The 17419-nt window shown below is 39.8% G+C and overlaps 1 protein-coding gene across 6 annotated transcripts in view; it reads left to right on the top strand.

Moving 5' to 3' along the window:
- The window catches only part of LOC148142276 (uncharacterized), an 80341-nt gene that overhangs the window by 48517 nt on the left and 14405 nt on the right, over positions 1-17419 (top strand). For 4 of the 6 annotated variants that reach the window (XM_087976444.1, XM_087976445.1, XM_087976446.1 and 1 more), the window contains exons 2-3: positions 765-947; positions 7001-7093. In XM_087976444.1, coding sequence (XP_087832570.1) covers positions 7024-7093 — 70 coding nt within the window. In that variant the 5' untranslated portion in view covers positions 765-947; positions 7001-7023. The remainder of the gene's footprint in view (positions 1-764; positions 948-7000; positions 7094-17419) is intronic. The other 2 variants (XM_087976449.1, XM_087976448.1) reach the window with 1 other exon arrangement.

Genomic DNA, 17419 nt, shown 5'->3' with positions numbered 1-17419 from the left:
GAAGTGGGTACTGCAGATGCTGGAGATTAGAGTCAAGATTAGAGTGGTGGAGGCAATTCCTGATGAAGAGTTTTTGCCCAAGACGTCAATTTTCCTGCTCCTCGGATACTACGTGAACTGTTATGCTTTTCCGGCATCACTAACCACTCTAACCACTCACTGTCTATCCAACTCTTCCACCTTATCAATTTTGAATCCATTAAGTGACAGAGCTTCCTTCTGTGGTACTGTGTTAATGTGAAAACCACTTTGTTAATCACAGGTCCGAAGAAGTAAAATAGTTGAGAAAGAAATCTAAGATGTGCATTCAGTGCACAAGTAATTAAATAAAATTGTTGGGGGAGTTCTTGGATGCAAATTGACATTAGCAAAATGGGCAGAATGTTGTACATGTTTTAGATTTAACTTGTAAATTAAATATACTAGCAAAATTCCAGGACATTTTATTTGGATTTTCTTTATTTTCAAAAATATACTTTATTCTTGAAAATACCTTTACAGGTATATAATATATCTATATGTACATACAAACACATAGTCACAAATACAGTTCAGTTCTGTAAGTAGCATATCAAGGAAACAAACATTGGAGTTTCACTCAATCCAAGTAAACCAAAGGCATCTCTTACTTGAATAAGTCTATATGTCCATGCATTTGGGGCACCAGGAGAGTACAACTTAGAGACTCAAAAGGATTCTTGTGCCAAAGAAGAATTACGTTAGGTCAAAGAATAATAACAATTCATCCAACTTTATTTCTGTAGATGTTCCTGATGCCATCTGGAGCTCATTCGGGGAAAGTTGGAAATGAAACAGAATATTGATCATGAACTGCACCACTTTATCGATTAATTTCACCCGCTACAATTAGGTCTGACAACAAACTGAATACACGCTTGTTACCTGCTAATTTATTCGTGACATAAAGTCCAGCTGAAGATATTCCCGTGAGTAAGCGGTTTCCTGAACATCTGTTGATTCTCAGCCTAAATGGTTGCAAATCATATGCTATGTTGACGGAAGATTAAGAGAACAATCACACCAACATGACTTGTGTATAAAATTGGATGATGTAGTCTAGATTACCCACAAGTCACGTAACTGCCATGAGCTCTGTTTATTTTAAGTATTTTATGAAACCCTATTTACAGCCTTCAAGATATGTGGCGTGTTGTTTTTTGCCAGTTTTTTAAAAAAATGAATAAAAGCCAAAAGAACTGCAGATGCTGTCAATCAGAAGCAAAAACAGAAATTGCTGGAAAAGCTCAACAGGTCTGGCAGCATTTGTAAAGAGAAATCAGTGCTAATGTTTTGGGTCCTGTAACCCTTCCTCAGAACCCTTCCTAGAAAAATGTCAGCCCATATTTTCCAAGCTAACATTAGTTCTGAGGAGAGGTCACTGGACCTGAGGCATTAACTCTGACATCTCTTTACAGATACGGCCAGATATGCTAAGCTTTTTCAGCAATTTCTGTTTTTTTGTTTAAAGAAGGTGTTTAAGTTACAAAGTGATTCTTAGTTTCATGTGAAGGCTGCACCACAAGTTGTGTAACTTGTAAATGACAAAATTTGAAGTTTGTTTCGTTATTTTGAACTGATAAATGTTCCATTCTTTCTGGCTGAACAGCTTAAGGATCCCATTTATGATCTGTAACTTAGATTTGCCTCATTCTTTTGACTTTTACTATATGTCCTTCACAGGGCATGACTTTTGAGTTTGATTTCCTGAGCTAACCAGCCTTTTCCTGAGCTAATTTATTTATTCCCACTGACGCCAACTCTTTGTCTTCCTGCACTAACTGAAAGAGATTCTTGTAATTTGTACATGGTTGTTGCCTTAGGCAATATTTATTTGCCTGTAAATGTTATGCTTCGTTTGCTATCCATTATCCACATAGTTATTGTGTGCTTTGTAATATCTTTATATCTAAAGTAGCAGCTGGCTGGAGTGACGTTCTGGGTTTGTATGGTTTTACTTGTTTTTATTTGATATTCCTGGGATTCTTGTCACTGGTGGCTGTTGAACCAGACAAAAGCTTTTGTAAAATAGATTTTGAATGCAATAGAATCTTGACTTTTGGTGACGTTATGGTAGAAACCTGATCTCTGAGCCAGGAGGCCCAGCTGCCAGTCTCACCTGCTCCTGACTTTGATTTTTAAAAATTAAAAATGAATGTTAGGGGCTCTCTGTCTCCAGTCAACTTTTAATCATGAAGATGGCGCAAAATTCAGATCGGTTTTGCCTCCAGATAAAGTGTAAAGTGGGCTGACAGAATGGTTCAGGACTGCTGATATTGTTATACATTCTTGGGGGTAGCCATGTATTTGGGATAAGGTGCAGAGCCTGTCAACTCGAATTACACTGTCCACCCTGCACTACCAGCAGCTTGGAGAAAGAGGGAAAAGTTGGAGTGGTGAAGGGATACCGTTGAACATTAGAGGGAATGTTGGCAATTGGATGGGTCAGAAAGGAGATGGAGAAGGTGTAGGAAGGTTACAGTTGTTCAACCATTGGGAATTAGATAAGAGAATAAAATAGATTAACTGGATCCAGCAATCATAGAGTCACAGAGATGTATAGTACTGAAACAGACCCTTCGATCCAACCCGTCCATATCCAAACCCAATCTGGTCCCACCTGTCAGTACCCGGCCCATATCCCTCCAAATCCTTCCTATTCATACACCCAAGCAGATGCCTTTTCCATGTTGCAATTGTACTAGCCTCCACCACTTCCTCTGGCAGCTCATTCCATACATGCACCACCCTCTCCATGAAAATATTGCCCCTTAAGTCTCTTTTATATCTTTCCCCTCTCACCCTAAACCTATGCCCTCTAGTTCTGGACTCACCCACCCCATGCCCCTCAAGATTTTGTAAACCTCTGTAAGGTCACCCCTCAGCCTCTGACACTCCAAGGAAAACAGCCCTAGACTATTTAACCTCTCTCTATAGCTCAAATCCTCCAACCCTGGCAAAATCCTTGTAAGTCTTTTCTGAACCCTTTCAAGTTTCAGAACATCTTTCCAATAGGAAGGAGACCAGAATTGCACGCAGTATTCCAACAGTGGCCTAACCAATGTTCTGTACAGTCACAACATGACCTCCCAACTTCTGGAACGCATAGCAAATGCAGTTTTCACTATCCTATCTACCTGTGACTCTGCTTTCACGGGACTATGAACCTGCCCTCCAAGGTCTCTTTGTTCGGCAACACTCTCTCAGACCTTACCATTAAGTGTGTAAGTCCTACTAAAGTTTGCTTTCCCAAAATGCAGCACCTCGCATTTATCTAAATTAAGGCCATCTGCCACTTCTCAGCCCATAGTCGCATCTGATCAAGATCCTATTGTAATGCGAGGTAACCCTCTTCACTGTCCACTACACCTCCAATTTTGGTGTCATCTGCAAACTTATTAACTATACCTCTTAAGCTCATCTCCAAATCATTTATATAAATGACAAAAAGGAGTGGACCCAGCACCGATCCTTGTGGCACTCCACTGATCACAGGCCTCCGGTCTGAAAAACAACCCTCCACCACCACCCTCAGTCTTCTACCTTTGAGCCAGTTCTGTATCCGAATGGCTAGTTCTCCCTGTATTCCATGAGATCTAACCTTGCTCATCAGTCTTCCATGGGAGCCTTGTCGAATGCCTTACTGAAGTCCACATAGATCACGTCTACTGCTCTGCCCTCATCAACCCTCTTTGTTACTTCTTCAAAAAACTCAATCAATTTGTGAGACATCATTTCCCACGCACAAAGCCATGTTGACTATCCCTAATCAGTCCTTGCCTTTCAAAATACTTGTACATCCTATCCGTCGGGATTCCCTCCAACAACTTGCCCAGCACCATTGTCAGGTTCACTGGTCTATAGTTCCCTGGTTTGTCCTTACCACCTTTTCTTAAACAGTGGCATTATGTTAGCCAACCTCCAGTTTTCCGGCACCTCACCTGTGACAATTGATGATACAAATATCTCAGCAAAAGGCCCAGCAATCACTTCCCACAGAGTTCTAGGGTACACCTGATCAGGTCCTGGGGATTTATCCACTTTTATGCGTTTCAAGACATCCAGCACTTCCTCCTCTATAATATGGACATTTTTCAGATTGTCACCATCTATTTCCCTACATTCTATATCTTCCATGTCCTTTTCCACAATAAGTACTGATGCAAAATACTTGTTTAATATCTTCACCATCTCCTGCGGCTTCACACGAAGGCCGCCTTGCTGATCTTTGAGGGGCCCTATTCTCTCCCTAGTTACCTTTTGTCCTTAATATATTTGTAAAAACCCTTTGCATTCTCCTTAAACCTATTTGTCAAAGCTATCTCACGTCCCCTTTTTGCCCTCCTGATTTCACTCCTATGTACACTCCTACTGGCTTTATACTCTTCTAAGGATTCATTTGATCTATCCTATCCTGACATATGCTTCCTTCTTTTTCTTAACCAGACCCTCAATTTCTTTCGGCATCCAGCATTTCCTATACCTACCAGCCTTTCCTTTCACCCTAACAGGAATATACTGTCTCTGGACTCTCGTTATCTCATTTTTGAAGGCTTTCCATTTCCTCACCATCTCTTTACCTGCGAACATTTGCCCCCAATCAGCTTTGAAAGTTCTTTCTTAATACCGTCCAAATTGGTCTTTCTCCAGTTTAGAACTTCAACTTTTAGATCTGCTCTATCGTTTTCCATCACTACTTTAAAACAAATAGAACTACGGTCGCTAGCCCCGAAGTGCTCCCCACTGACACCCAGTCACCTGCCCTGCCTTGTTTCCCAAATGTAGGTCAAGTTTTGCACCTTCTCTAGTAGGTACATCCACATAATGAATCAGAACAATTTCATGTACACACTTAACAAATTCCTCTCCATCTAAACCCTTAACACTATGGCAATCCCAGTCTATATTTGGAAAGTTAAAATCCCCGACCATAACCACCCTATTTTTCTTACAGATCCTCACTTCCTTTTCAAAGAATCCCTACAATGTGGAAGCAGACCATTTGGCCCATTGAATCCACACTGACCCTCCAAAGAGGATTCCACCCAAAACCCACTTCATCACCCTGCTTCCATGGCTAGTCCATGTGCTAGCCTGCACATCCTTGGGCACTGTATCATGGCCAACCCACCTAACCTGCACATTGATAGACTGTGGGAGGAAACCAGAGCCACCCAATAGAAACACACACAGACACAGGAAGCATGTGTAATCTCCACAGAAACAATCACCCAAGAATGGAAATGAATCTGGGTCCCTGGTGCCGAGAGGCAGCAGTGCTGACCACTGAGAAATCATGTTGTCCCTTTTAGCTCGCAAGTTTTCTGTGAACTATGAAACGCAGCTGGTCAGAGTTATCTTAAAATGTTGTACAATTCTAATGAATTCTCAAATGTAATGTAATTATACAATTTAAATAATTATTCTGATCATAAAAATCGACTCCAATTCACTTTCCACTGAAAGACCTGCAAAAATGTGGTTGGGTATATTCCAGAGCGAGAGAAAATTAGAAATGGTATATAAAGGAGTGAATGAAATTTATTGGTGTGATAGGTACTAGAAAATACCCTATGAAAATTTAATTTGCAAGTGTCGTGTTTGATTTCTTCATTTAACTTCATTTTACATTTTCTGTTTCCCTCTTATTTCTCTCTCTGAATTCCATCTGACCTTTCAAATTTTTATTTCACTTCTATGCCTGATTTCAGTCTGATATTCCTACTTCCTGCTTTATATTGACTGGTTTTGAAATTCTGGAGGGTATCCCTCCAGGCATAGAAAATAGATGATGGTACTGATCTTGCATCCTGGACTCAACTCCTGGGATGGTTAGTTAATAGTCAGAGTGCAGGTTTACTGTCCACTTATACAGAAGGGCTCTTGAACATGGAGGGCCAATCAGAAGCTTTCCAGCTTAAAAAGAGCAGCAGGTACCTTGATAGACAACTTAGAGTGCTTCAAGTTGGAGGTACTTTCTCTTCAGTTTTTAAATCATTTAATTTTAGAAACTGACTCAGCTGTCAGGGTAGTGATGGAGGCACCTTTTTGTTGGGTGGTCTATAGCTCCTTAAACTGAAGCAAATAAGAAAGTCCTTTGCACCCACCAGAAGCGTAAGCCCCCTTGGCTGTCATCAAATGCCTCCCTTCAGGCACTAAAGCATTCCACTATGTTTTTTCGCTTGTCCTTTCGGAGCTCTGAATTTTTTGCTATGTCTTTATTGTGTCACAATTCTAGCCAAATGTTAAATGAGGAACCAGTGGAAAAATTCACCCTTTCATTGAAGCAGTATTGGTGTCAAGTTGACATTGGTGGGAATATGCTGTCATTTTGTATCAGAAAGTTACAGTAAGACAAAGTGAGGACAGAGTTGCCAATTGCTGTAAACATCTTTATATTACCCCCTGGAGTAATACTTGAGTATACAATCTAGGGTGATGCATCAATATTAACCTGAAAGAGCCACTTCCTTGTCAGAAATTCTGGCTTCAACTCCTCATCCCTCAACCAGCAATACCAGAATGGTTCACTTAGTCTTTTACAGTAATTTCTACTTGTGCAAAATTGGAGCATGGATTATGAGCCTGTTTGTCTATGTGCCGCAAAAAAGATCAGCAGTGGGATGGAGCCAGGAACAGCAAGGAGGTTGTTGTGACTGTTTTCAGCTCTGGCCTGTCTCTGATCTCAGCACAAGAAGGGAATGCAATCTAGTCCTCCCTGTCACAGTGAGCACTCTTCAATCTGATTGACTGAAGAGCCTTGCAATTCCTTATCCAGTTCCCAGACTGCACAGAGGGCCTATTAACAGTCACAATATTTAATAAGACACCAGTTTGGAGCCAAAATACTCTTGGAAAATGACTTGGGCATTTTTCGGTAAGATAGACAGTGAGTACTGCACCTTCATCACTGATACAGTGAAATACAGAATGAATGTATTAATCTCTTTGTTTACCATTAAAATGTGCTCTTGCTTTACAGCTTTTACCACTTAATCTGCAGCCATGGCTACAGTTGCTGCTATCATCCATATTGTGATTTTCTCAACAATCGGGCTGAAAGGAAATACTGAGAGTAAGTATTGAGCTGATGACGTATCATGATGAGTCAATAATTACTACTTTAAGGTGTCGTACTCGGAAAATTGTTTTAACTTCAGAGTTACATGCGTTACATGCGTTTCCAGATGAAATTTATTTTCCTGCCTTCTAAAATGCACACCCACTTATATTACCATACCTGTAAAAAAAAAATTCAAAGCCTGAATTCTTGCTAAATCTTTACTTGTGCCACAATTCCAGCTTAAGGTTTGATGTGAAATGTGGAACCAATTCAAAAATTCAACTTTTCACAAACACAGCTGTGGTGTCAGATTGGCACAGGTGGTAACACTGTCACTTTGTGTCACTAACTTACAGCAAAGCAGGGTGAGGATGGCATTGCCAGTCACTGTGAATTTTTTGAGTCAGGCCCTTTCCTCACTGGAGTCTAGATTAGAGTGGTGCTGGAAAAGCACAGCAGGTCAGGCAACATCCGAGGAGCAGTAAAATCGACGTTTCGGGCAAAAGCCCTTCATCAGGAACCTTTCCTAACTGGAGTGTTACCATCCATGAATTTGTGTACATAATCTAGGGCCATGTGTCAATGCAGACCTGAAAGGTGCTGACTTGTCAAAAAGGGTAGCCTTCAACTTGTCATCCCTCAACCGCACGACCAGGATGGATCACTTAGTCTTTTCTGTTTGTGATATTTTATTTGCATGTTATTTTGCTTGATCAGCCACAGTAATTGCCTTTGAATGGAGCAATGGCTTAACTTGAGATACCCAAAGAATGTGATTCCAATTGTAAAATAGCAAGACCTCTCCAGGTAACATTTGGCTTGTAAAATCATTTCTGAACCTGTTGTGGGTGCAGTGCATTTCAGTCAGTGACAAAGAAGTTGGATTGAATAAAACTTCACGGTTTGCTCTATCTCATTGAGCTATCACAGTTGTGACCTCACTTTAAAATAACATAGCACTTCGATCAAATCAGCTATTATAACGTTATGAAAAATAATCATGCAGCACAGTTTCATTGAGATAGAATTTGCTTTCTATTTAAAGCAATAATATAGAGATTGGTGAAATAATTGGCAAACAACCTTGCTGGTGTAGTAAGATCTGGGGGGGTCTGTATTCGGGTGAGTGATCATTAATAGGATTTATTGAACATGATTATGTGGCTGGGAAGAGGGGGAAACTCTGGTATCATGTAGACTCGCGTCCCAGTGCCATGTGATCTGCCACTATGGCATTACACCTTACACTTGCTCGGTCGTTATTCTTAGGGTACAGATATAGGTAACTTTTGACAAGCAACTGCTGGGTTGCAAACGGGTTCCATTCCTGAATTGATTTGTATTGATTTAATACAATGTAGGACAATATGAAGCAGCTGTTTGTAAGCACAGGAAATATTTGTATATTGGATATTTAAAGTTACACCTCTCTGTGCGATCGCGTTCGTAAATACAAAAGTTTGTAAGTCGGATATTTGTAAGGCAAGACCTCCTGTACTCAACACTTGGAGAAAGTATCAATTCAATGTTATTGGTCTGAATTTCAACAGCTGAAACATCACATTGGTTTCTAGGGAATGTCAATATGCTAGTCATCTGAAACCCCTGGCTAATATCCTGGTGACATGGTTTGAAAAACATCATGGTAGGTTACAATCAATTTTACAAAATGCTGGAATTAAAAACTGGCCTAATGATGACCATGTAAATGCTGTTGACTGTCATACAAAAAACAAAATCACTGAAGGCCAATCTGCTGTCCTTTACCTGGCCTGACTCGCATGTGACGCCAGATTCACAGCAATAGAGTCAACCCATAACTGCCCTCCAAAACCTGACACTCTGTGTGTGCATTTCCAGTTTTCTCTGCCCTGACAGGCAGCAACTCCACGTTTAACTTTGTTCATATTATATTTTATCACACTTTGTCCAGTTCAGGTCGCTAAGAAAAATAAATTGCTGGAGAAACTCAGCAGGCCTGCAGCAGGTGTGAAACTTCAGTTCTGAAAATGGGTCACTGGACTCAAAATGTTAACTCTGCTTTCTGTCCACAGATGCTGCCAGACCTGCAGAGTTTCACCAGTTGTTGTTGGTTTGGATACTCTCAACCCTGTGTTTTTTTGGGACCAATTGCAAAACCATTCACCCATTAGACAGATGTGGTCTTCAGTTTTGAAGATTTTGTGGATTGAGTATATGTGAATTTTCATCTTTTGGCAAATTCTATGGTTTGACAAAGGCTTGGTCCCATGGCTGCTAGATTGGAGAATACAATGTGTATTTTTATTTTAGATTTGTACTGTCTCCAGCATTCTTTCGTATTAGTTTTATCTTTCCTTTTTATCTGGTCATAATTTTCAATAATCTTCATAGAATGCTCATCATTATTTGCTAAGTTTACTGCTAGTGATTAAATTCAGAATAATTTGCTGATGTTTAATATCTCGACTGTTAGTACTGCATGAGATTTTGATTATGTGTGATGAAAACAAAATGCTTTTCTTCTTTTGAAAAAAATGCATTTGTAAACAATAGCTAAATTTTGTCAAATATATTGAATCCTCAAGTTGAGTGAGGTTTTAAATGCGTACTTCAGAACAATGAATGTTGTTTTCCAGCAAGTTTTAGAGAATATTTTGAGAGACAGAGGGATGGATCTTAGAGGGGTCTGACGATGTCAGCTATGCTGAGCAATATTGGGAAATTATGTGAGAAGTAAGTGAAGCAATGGGCGGTGACTACATGCAGTCCCTGTCCTCCAACGTTGTCATTAGATACTTGCCTGTCTCTTTGCATCATCATGGCACCCAACTGAACCATTTGCATCAGACATGCCCTACCTATGGATGCTCTGGCAACTATTTGAGCACCCTGACTCCAAGAATTATCACAACAGTTAAAGATTGAATCAAATTGCATAAAATCTCCAAATTTCCTGGTTGATTGAGCTTGAGTTGACAGAGCACACTGATCAGGTTTCTCTATTTAATTAAAAAAACTCGCAAATCAACCAGTTGCAACCATAGGTATGTCATAGAAACATAGAATCTAGGAGCAGAAGGAAGCCATTCAGCCCTTTGAGCCATTCATCACTATCATGGCTGATCATCCAACTCAATAGCGTAATCCTGCTTTCTCCCCATAACCTTTGATCCCATTTGCCCAAAGTGCTATGTCTGGCTGCTGCTTCAATATATTCAATGTTTTGGCATCAACTACTTAGAACATAAGAACATAACATAAGAACTAGGAGCATGAGTAGGCCACCTGGCTCTTCGAGCCTGCTCAGCCATTCAGTACAGTCATGGATGATCTTTTTGTGGCCTCAGCTCCACTTACCTGCCTTTTCTCCATAACCCTTAATTCCTTTATTGTTTAAGAAGTATTTATCTTAGCTTTAAAAGCATTTACTGAAGAAGCCTCAATTACTTTACTGGGCAGAGAATTCCATAGATTCAAAACTCACTGAGTGAGCAAGATACTTTTCAGTTCAGACTCTCTAATTTTGAGGCTATGCTCTCTTGTCCTCATTTCATCTGCCAGTGGAAACATCCTCCCTACATCCATGTTATCAATTCCCTTCTTAATTTTATATATTTCTATAAGATCCTTCCCTCATTCTTCTCAATTCCAATGAATCTAATCCCAGTCTACTCAGTTTCTCCTCATAAGAAAACCCCCTCAACTCCAGAATCAACCTAGTGAACCTCTTCTGTACCCGCTCTAGTGTCAGTACATTCTTTCTCAAGTGAGGAGACCAAAACTACAAGCAATACTCCAGGTGTGGCCTCACCAGCACACTATACAGCTGCAACATGGCCTCCCTGTTTTTAAACTCAATCCCTTTATCAATGAAGGACAAAATTCCATTTGCCTTCTTAATTACCTAGAGAGTGTTTCCTGATTTCTTGGGTCTCTCTCAATGACAGTTTCTCTCTCCAATTTTCAAAATGTCTTCAATTTTATATTCCAAATATTAGGTTGTCTCATTGATCTGATGTTGACAAAATCAATAAATTCAAACACGATTGGGTTTTAGTATCCTGGGGCATAATTTAAACTGTTTGGTTCAATATGAATTGTCCAAAATGGGAAACAAAACTCAGGTATCCATTTAACAGCCAAATGTTACATATTTTCAAATTTCCAGTACACTCTCAAGATTGCCATCTAGTCATATACACAGGTGCTTGTAATCTCTCAGTTCAGAACAGCATTCTTTCTCTCTTAAAAGGTGAAGTACATGCCTTCAACATCATTACATCTCCTCCCTCCCCCAGAAAAAATGAACCATCCTAATTAAAAGTTGGCTTCTTTTTTTTCTAATTCTTAATTCCATTATAATAAAATACACAGGCCATTAATCTAACTTCATATTAATTTCTGCATTCATATATAACATTGGAATCTGTGCAATCTTATCTATACTTTTTCCTTTAAATCTGCTATCACATTCTTATGATCTGCAACATGTACAATTTGTAAATTAAAAGTCTATAACATAAGACTCCAACAAAATAGTCTCATATTTTTGTCTTTAAATATTTCCAAAATATAAGAGGATTGTGGTCAGTGTACACCACTGTCTCCGACACATTGTTCATCACATAAACGTTAAAATGTTGCAAGGCCAGTGTCAAAGTCCATAATTCTTTTTCAGTGGTAGAATTTCTTTTTCCCGATGGATGTTGAGTTTCTTTGAAAAGCAGCCAATTGGCTGTTCAATTCCATCATCATCTTCCTGTAGCAGTACAGCTCCAACTCCTATATCACTAGCATTGATTGCAACTTTGAAGGGTTTCAAAAAGTTTAATGTAGATAAAACTGGTGCGATGGTTAATACTGCTTTTAAATTCTCAAATGCCTCCTGGCATTGCTCTGTCCAGTGAAATTTGTGTTCTTCTTTCATAAATCTGTTAGCTATGTCACCAGACTGTTGAAGTTTGGAATAAACTTCCGGGTAGTCCCTTAGTCCCAAAAATCAACGCACCTCTTTCTTCAAGATTGGTCATGGAAATTCCTTGATGGCCTTCGTCTTTGCGTTCCGCAGGGTCAAACTTCCATGACCGATGTTGTGTCCCAAGAATGTCACTTCTGCCTTCGCAAGTTCTGATTTTTTAAGTTTATTATCCGTTTTGCTTCTTGTAATTGTTCAAAGAGCTCTGCCAACTGTATCATGTGATCTTTCCATGACTTGCTAAAGATCACTACATCATCCAGATAAACTATTCAATTTGTTAATCCAGCCACAACTCTGTTCATGAATCATTGGAATGTGACTGATGCGTTCTTCATTCCAAAGGGCAACAATTTGAATTGATATAGCCCTCTTGTGGTTACAAACGCAGGAACTTCTTCCACTTTCTCTGATAAATGTACCTGCCTACAACCATGCAGTCAGTCCAACTTTGTAATGTAAGTGGCTTGTCCACCTTTCTCTGTACAGTCCTCCAATCTTGGTATTGGGTATGAGTCCCATTTTGTTACAGTGTTGACATTCCAATAGTCCACACAAAATTGGACTATCAGGTTTGGGAGCTAACACAATTGGTGGACTCCACTCACTCTGACACGTTCGATGATATCTTCATTGAGCATCACATCCATTTTCTTCTGAACCTGTGTGGCTTTGAATGAATCAAGTCTGGATTCATTCCTTACTTCCGCCGCATGTACAATAGTATTAGTACACCCCATCTTATTCATGCATATGTCCTTATTTGAAACCTTTCAACTCAGTTCATTGCTCCTGAGACAGATAGTTCGCTAACCTATCCCACTCCTTAAGGACTTACTCATATTTAACATATTTTGAGGTACATCAAACTCCACAACATCTGGATTTGATTCCTCACTCTGCAGGGCAATAACTAACACTCATTTTTCCAGTTCCCTGTCTCTATTATAATAAGGTTTCAACATACTAACATGACATACCTGAAACAGCTTTTTTATGTTTGGCATCTTTACCAGATATTTCACCTGACTGAACTTTTTCTCAATTTGATAGGGATCACTAAACCTGGCTTTGAAGGGATCTCCTACCATTTTTAACAATCCTAATGTGTCATCCCCATGGGAAAACATCTGAATTTTAGGGTTTTTATCTGCCACCTGCTTCATTCTATGCTGTGCCCTCTTCAAGTGCTGTTTAGCTGACTCACCTACCTGATTTAATCTCTTCCTCACCTCAGATACATAATCCAAGTGTGAGGTCTCAAACTTCTGTCCTGTCAGTTTTTCTTTAGTTATTCAAAAGCCCTCTGAGTTCATGTCTGAATATTAACTCAAAGGGAGTAAACTGAGTTGATTTATTTGGGCCATCTCTAATGGCAAACAGTATAGGTGGGATAGCTTTATCGCAATCATTTGGGTAATCCTGACAGAATGTCTTAACATGGTCTTCAGGGTCTGATGCCACCTTTCTAAAGCTCCCTGGGATTCAGGATAGTACACACTTAGTTGAAAGTGCTGTATGCTTAAGCTATCCATGACTTCCTTAAACAACCTAGCAGTGAGACTAGATGCTTGGTCTGACTGAATCTCTCTGGGTAGCCCATACCGTGAAAAGAAAGCTACTAACTCTTCTACCACCCATTTTGCCTTGATAGTCTGCAATGGAATTGCCTCCGGAAATCTGGTAGACACATCTATTATGGTTAACAAGTACTGGTTCCCACTTTTAGTTTTAAGGAGGGTTTACCTGCCATTTTGCACATATTAGATTAGATTACTTACAGTGTGGAAACAGGCCCTTCGGCCCAACAAGTCCACACCGACCAGCCGAAGCGCAATCCACCCATACCGCTAACCCATACCGCTAACCCATACTCCTACATTTACCCCTTACCTAACACTACGGGCAATTTAGCATGGCCAATTCACCTGACCTGCACATCTTTGGACTGTGGGAGGAAACCGGAGCACCTGGAGGAAACCCACGCAGACACGGGGAGAATGTGTAAACTCCACTCAGTCAGTCGCCTGAGGCGGGAATTGAACCCGGGTCTCAGGCGCTGTGAGGCAGCAGTGCTAACCACTGTGCTACCGCGCCGCCATGTGACACATATGGGAAAATTTAACCATATCCTTATGCAGTCCAGGCCAATAGAAGTGCTTTTGTACCTTAACCTGAGTCTTCCTGTCACCTAGGTGACCTCCTACAGATAGTTCATGTGCTACCCATAACACTTCCTGTCTGGATACTCCCAGCAACACAATCTGGTGCACTTCCACCCATTTCTCCTCAAACAAGGTGTCCGCTAACTGAACCACAACTCCTTCATCTTTCTCTTTAGTTTTTGCTTCTTACTGTGATTTATGATAGTGGGATCCTATTACCACATTGTCTGGGAAGAGTTCAGGGTATTTTCTTCTTTTAACTCCTCAGTTCCCTGATCTTTCTTTGGCTTCTCCACAACAAGGTGTGTCACTCCCACTTTCATTCCCAAGAACAAACTGTATTCCTGGAACTGACACTCTGTCAATCACTCCCCTGTTGCTTCCCCAGCCTTAAGTTGGCTCTCCACCATAATCTTACACAGAGGAAGGCTAAATTTCTGGCCATCTATTCCACAAATTAACACTCTCTCGGGTAAAATGTCAGAAAGCGTGCAAATACATTAATCTCTAACAGTAAGAAATGGATTAGATTCCGTATCTCTCAAAATTATAACTTGTTTCCCTTCTCCCCCGTTCTTCCTGAGTAAGCTTTACTCACAGAGGTGAAGACTTTCTAGAGGTCAGGCACTAACTCAAGGCTCAGCTCCTGCCTAGGCTATGCACTCTCCTGCAGCTCAACTTTTCTTGTGATTTCTTTCACCATTTCACTGATGCCACTGGCTTAGCTTCTTTCACCACATCTTTTCTTACAATGCCTTCTCTCATCATGTCCATCCTGTTAATTTGACTCTCCTTATTAATTTGCAACTTCTGAAGTTCAAATTCTTTCTTCTTGCTCAGCTAAAAATCTTCTCTCCCTTTCTTTTTCCTCTCTCTCTCTTCTCTCTTCTAAGATGGCTCTTCTCTCCCTTTCTTTATCTTTGAACTCCATTTACTTCAATTGTAATATATGTTTTTCTAACTCTACTGCACTTGTCTGTTTCTCTGATACCAACCTCTTGACCAACTCCATTACGATTTCAGCTTTCCTTTTGTCTCTGGTTAAACCCAATTCTAACCTATTTGCTAATTCTAAAAAATGTCCTTCCTCTGTCTTTCTAAACTTTCTTGGCAAATTTGAGAAGTATCTTCAAACTCCAGAAGACCTATTTCTCTCTCTTTTAATCTAAACAACCACAAGTAACCGAAATTAAATAATTTTTTTCACCTAGTTTTACTTAAAGATTTTAGACACTAATTGGTAAGTGTTCAAATCTGCTGGGATCATTCCTACCCTAAATATGTTCAAGTCTGTCCAAATCACAGAATGGATTTGTGTAAACCTGTCCCAAGCCCCGAAACTGTTATGACACGTGGTGAACCCTTCTGTTAATTAAACCAAACACCCAGAAAAGTTCACCTCACCTCGTAATCTGTTAAAATATGAGTGACAGAGAACTCCCAAATTCCACTATTTAAAGAAAATAATATCAATTTATTTTTAACTCTAAAACTGAACATTAAACAACAAATATTCACAATTTTAAGGCCCCCTTTCTCTTAATTGTGTATTAATTGCCTCCAACTCTATTGTTCAAGACACTTACTTAAATTACATCAACTTAATTTCAAAACCACACAGCCGCTGTCATCTTCTCTGACTTCACTCTTTCAGCTGCTGAATTCTCTGGGTCGTCTTCATTCTTCAAACTGCAAGTATGTTTCATATGAAAATGTAAGAGAAAGTGAGGACTTTCCTGATTAAGGGCTTATGCCTGAAATGTCAATTCTTCTGCTCCTTGGATGCTGCCTAACCTGCTGTGCTTTTCCAGCACCACACACTTTACTCATGTGAAAAGGGACCTTTGATAGAGTTTACTAATTCCATGGGTCTCTGTCAATAGCAGTTGCTCTCTCTCCAATTTTCAAAATGTCCACATTTTTATACTCCCAACATCAGACCATCTCATTGGTCAATGTTGGCAAGCCAATAAATTCAAACGCAATTAAATTTTAGTATCCTGGGGCATAATTTAAACTGGTTGGTTAAATTTGAATTGTTGTCAAAATAGGAGCCAAGACTCAGGAATCCACTTTACAGCCAAGTGTTACATACTTTCAAATTTCCAGTATACTTTGAGACTGCCATCTGGTCTTATATACAGCTGCTTGTAATTTCTCAGTTCAAAACAGCACGCACTCTCTCTTAAAGGTACAGTACATGCCTTCAACTTCATAACAACATTTATAAATCTTGTGCTTCATCTGCCAGACCTTTGCCCACTAACTAAAATATAATTTTCCCTTTGCAAAGTTTCATAGTCCTCTGCACACTTTGCCCTACCACTCATCTTCATGTCATCCGCAAATCTCATCCAGTCCCAATTCTTTGTCAGCTTTAAGAAGCAACAGTCCATCCAAGACATTTTCATTATTAATTCTGAACCTTTCTAATGTCACCATGACCTGGATAGCATCCTCCTCTTTTGTTAAGACAAATGCAAAGTATTAATTTATTGCCTCAGCCATACCTCTGACTTCATATGTGAGTCCCCTTTACTGTCTTTAAATAACCCTACCCCTCACCCCTTACCAATATTTTATTATTTATATGGCTGTATAAAATCTTAATGATCCCCTTTATGTTTACAGTCAGTCTGGCCTCATTTTCTTTGCTCCTAACTTGCAAAAAAGAGAGATGACATTGGCTTTTTAAGAGTCTGGAAGTTTCCGCCACTCTATTATTTTCTCAGATTGGCCATCTGCCCCTAAGTAAGTCAGAGAGTTATTACTCTCCTTAACCCTACTAACCCACACAACTAGCCCTGGTGGAAAATCCAATCAAGAGGCTGTCTCTGGGCAAAACTGCCCTGAACGTACACATGTGCTGATGAGTACTTCAGCATCTCCCCCATTGCTTTAACAAAGCAACAGTGTAAATACAACTCACATTGAGTTCCTGTAGCATGTTTTAAAACTACAATATCTCCTTCCATAGTTTCTTCAGTTTAAAGCAGTATCCCTTTTCCTATTTTGCTCCACACAATGTGTTCCTTACAGAATAAATATTAAAAGTAAAGTTACTTTTGGGCTGCTGTCTCTTCAGAGAAATGACTGCGAGAGGTTTAATTTGAGGCTCACTGTATCTCTGGTAAGAGGTGGAGAAGGAGACTGATCATAGTAACTTCGGCCAACATTAGATTTGATGCTGTGAGCATCTCTCTGCATTGCAGATAA

This window comes from Chiloscyllium plagiosum, unplaced genomic scaffold, assembly GCF_037043375.1.
Source record: "Chiloscyllium plagiosum isolate Xiang-an unplaced genomic scaffold, Cpla_swu_hap1 HiC_scaffold_29, whole genome shotgun sequence".
Taxonomy (NCBI): domain Eukaryota; kingdom Metazoa; phylum Chordata; class Chondrichthyes; order Orectolobiformes; family Hemiscylliidae; genus Chiloscyllium; species Chiloscyllium plagiosum.
The sequence above is the reverse complement of the archived record's forward strand: the minus strand, read 5'-3'. Positions and strand labels throughout refer to the sequence as shown.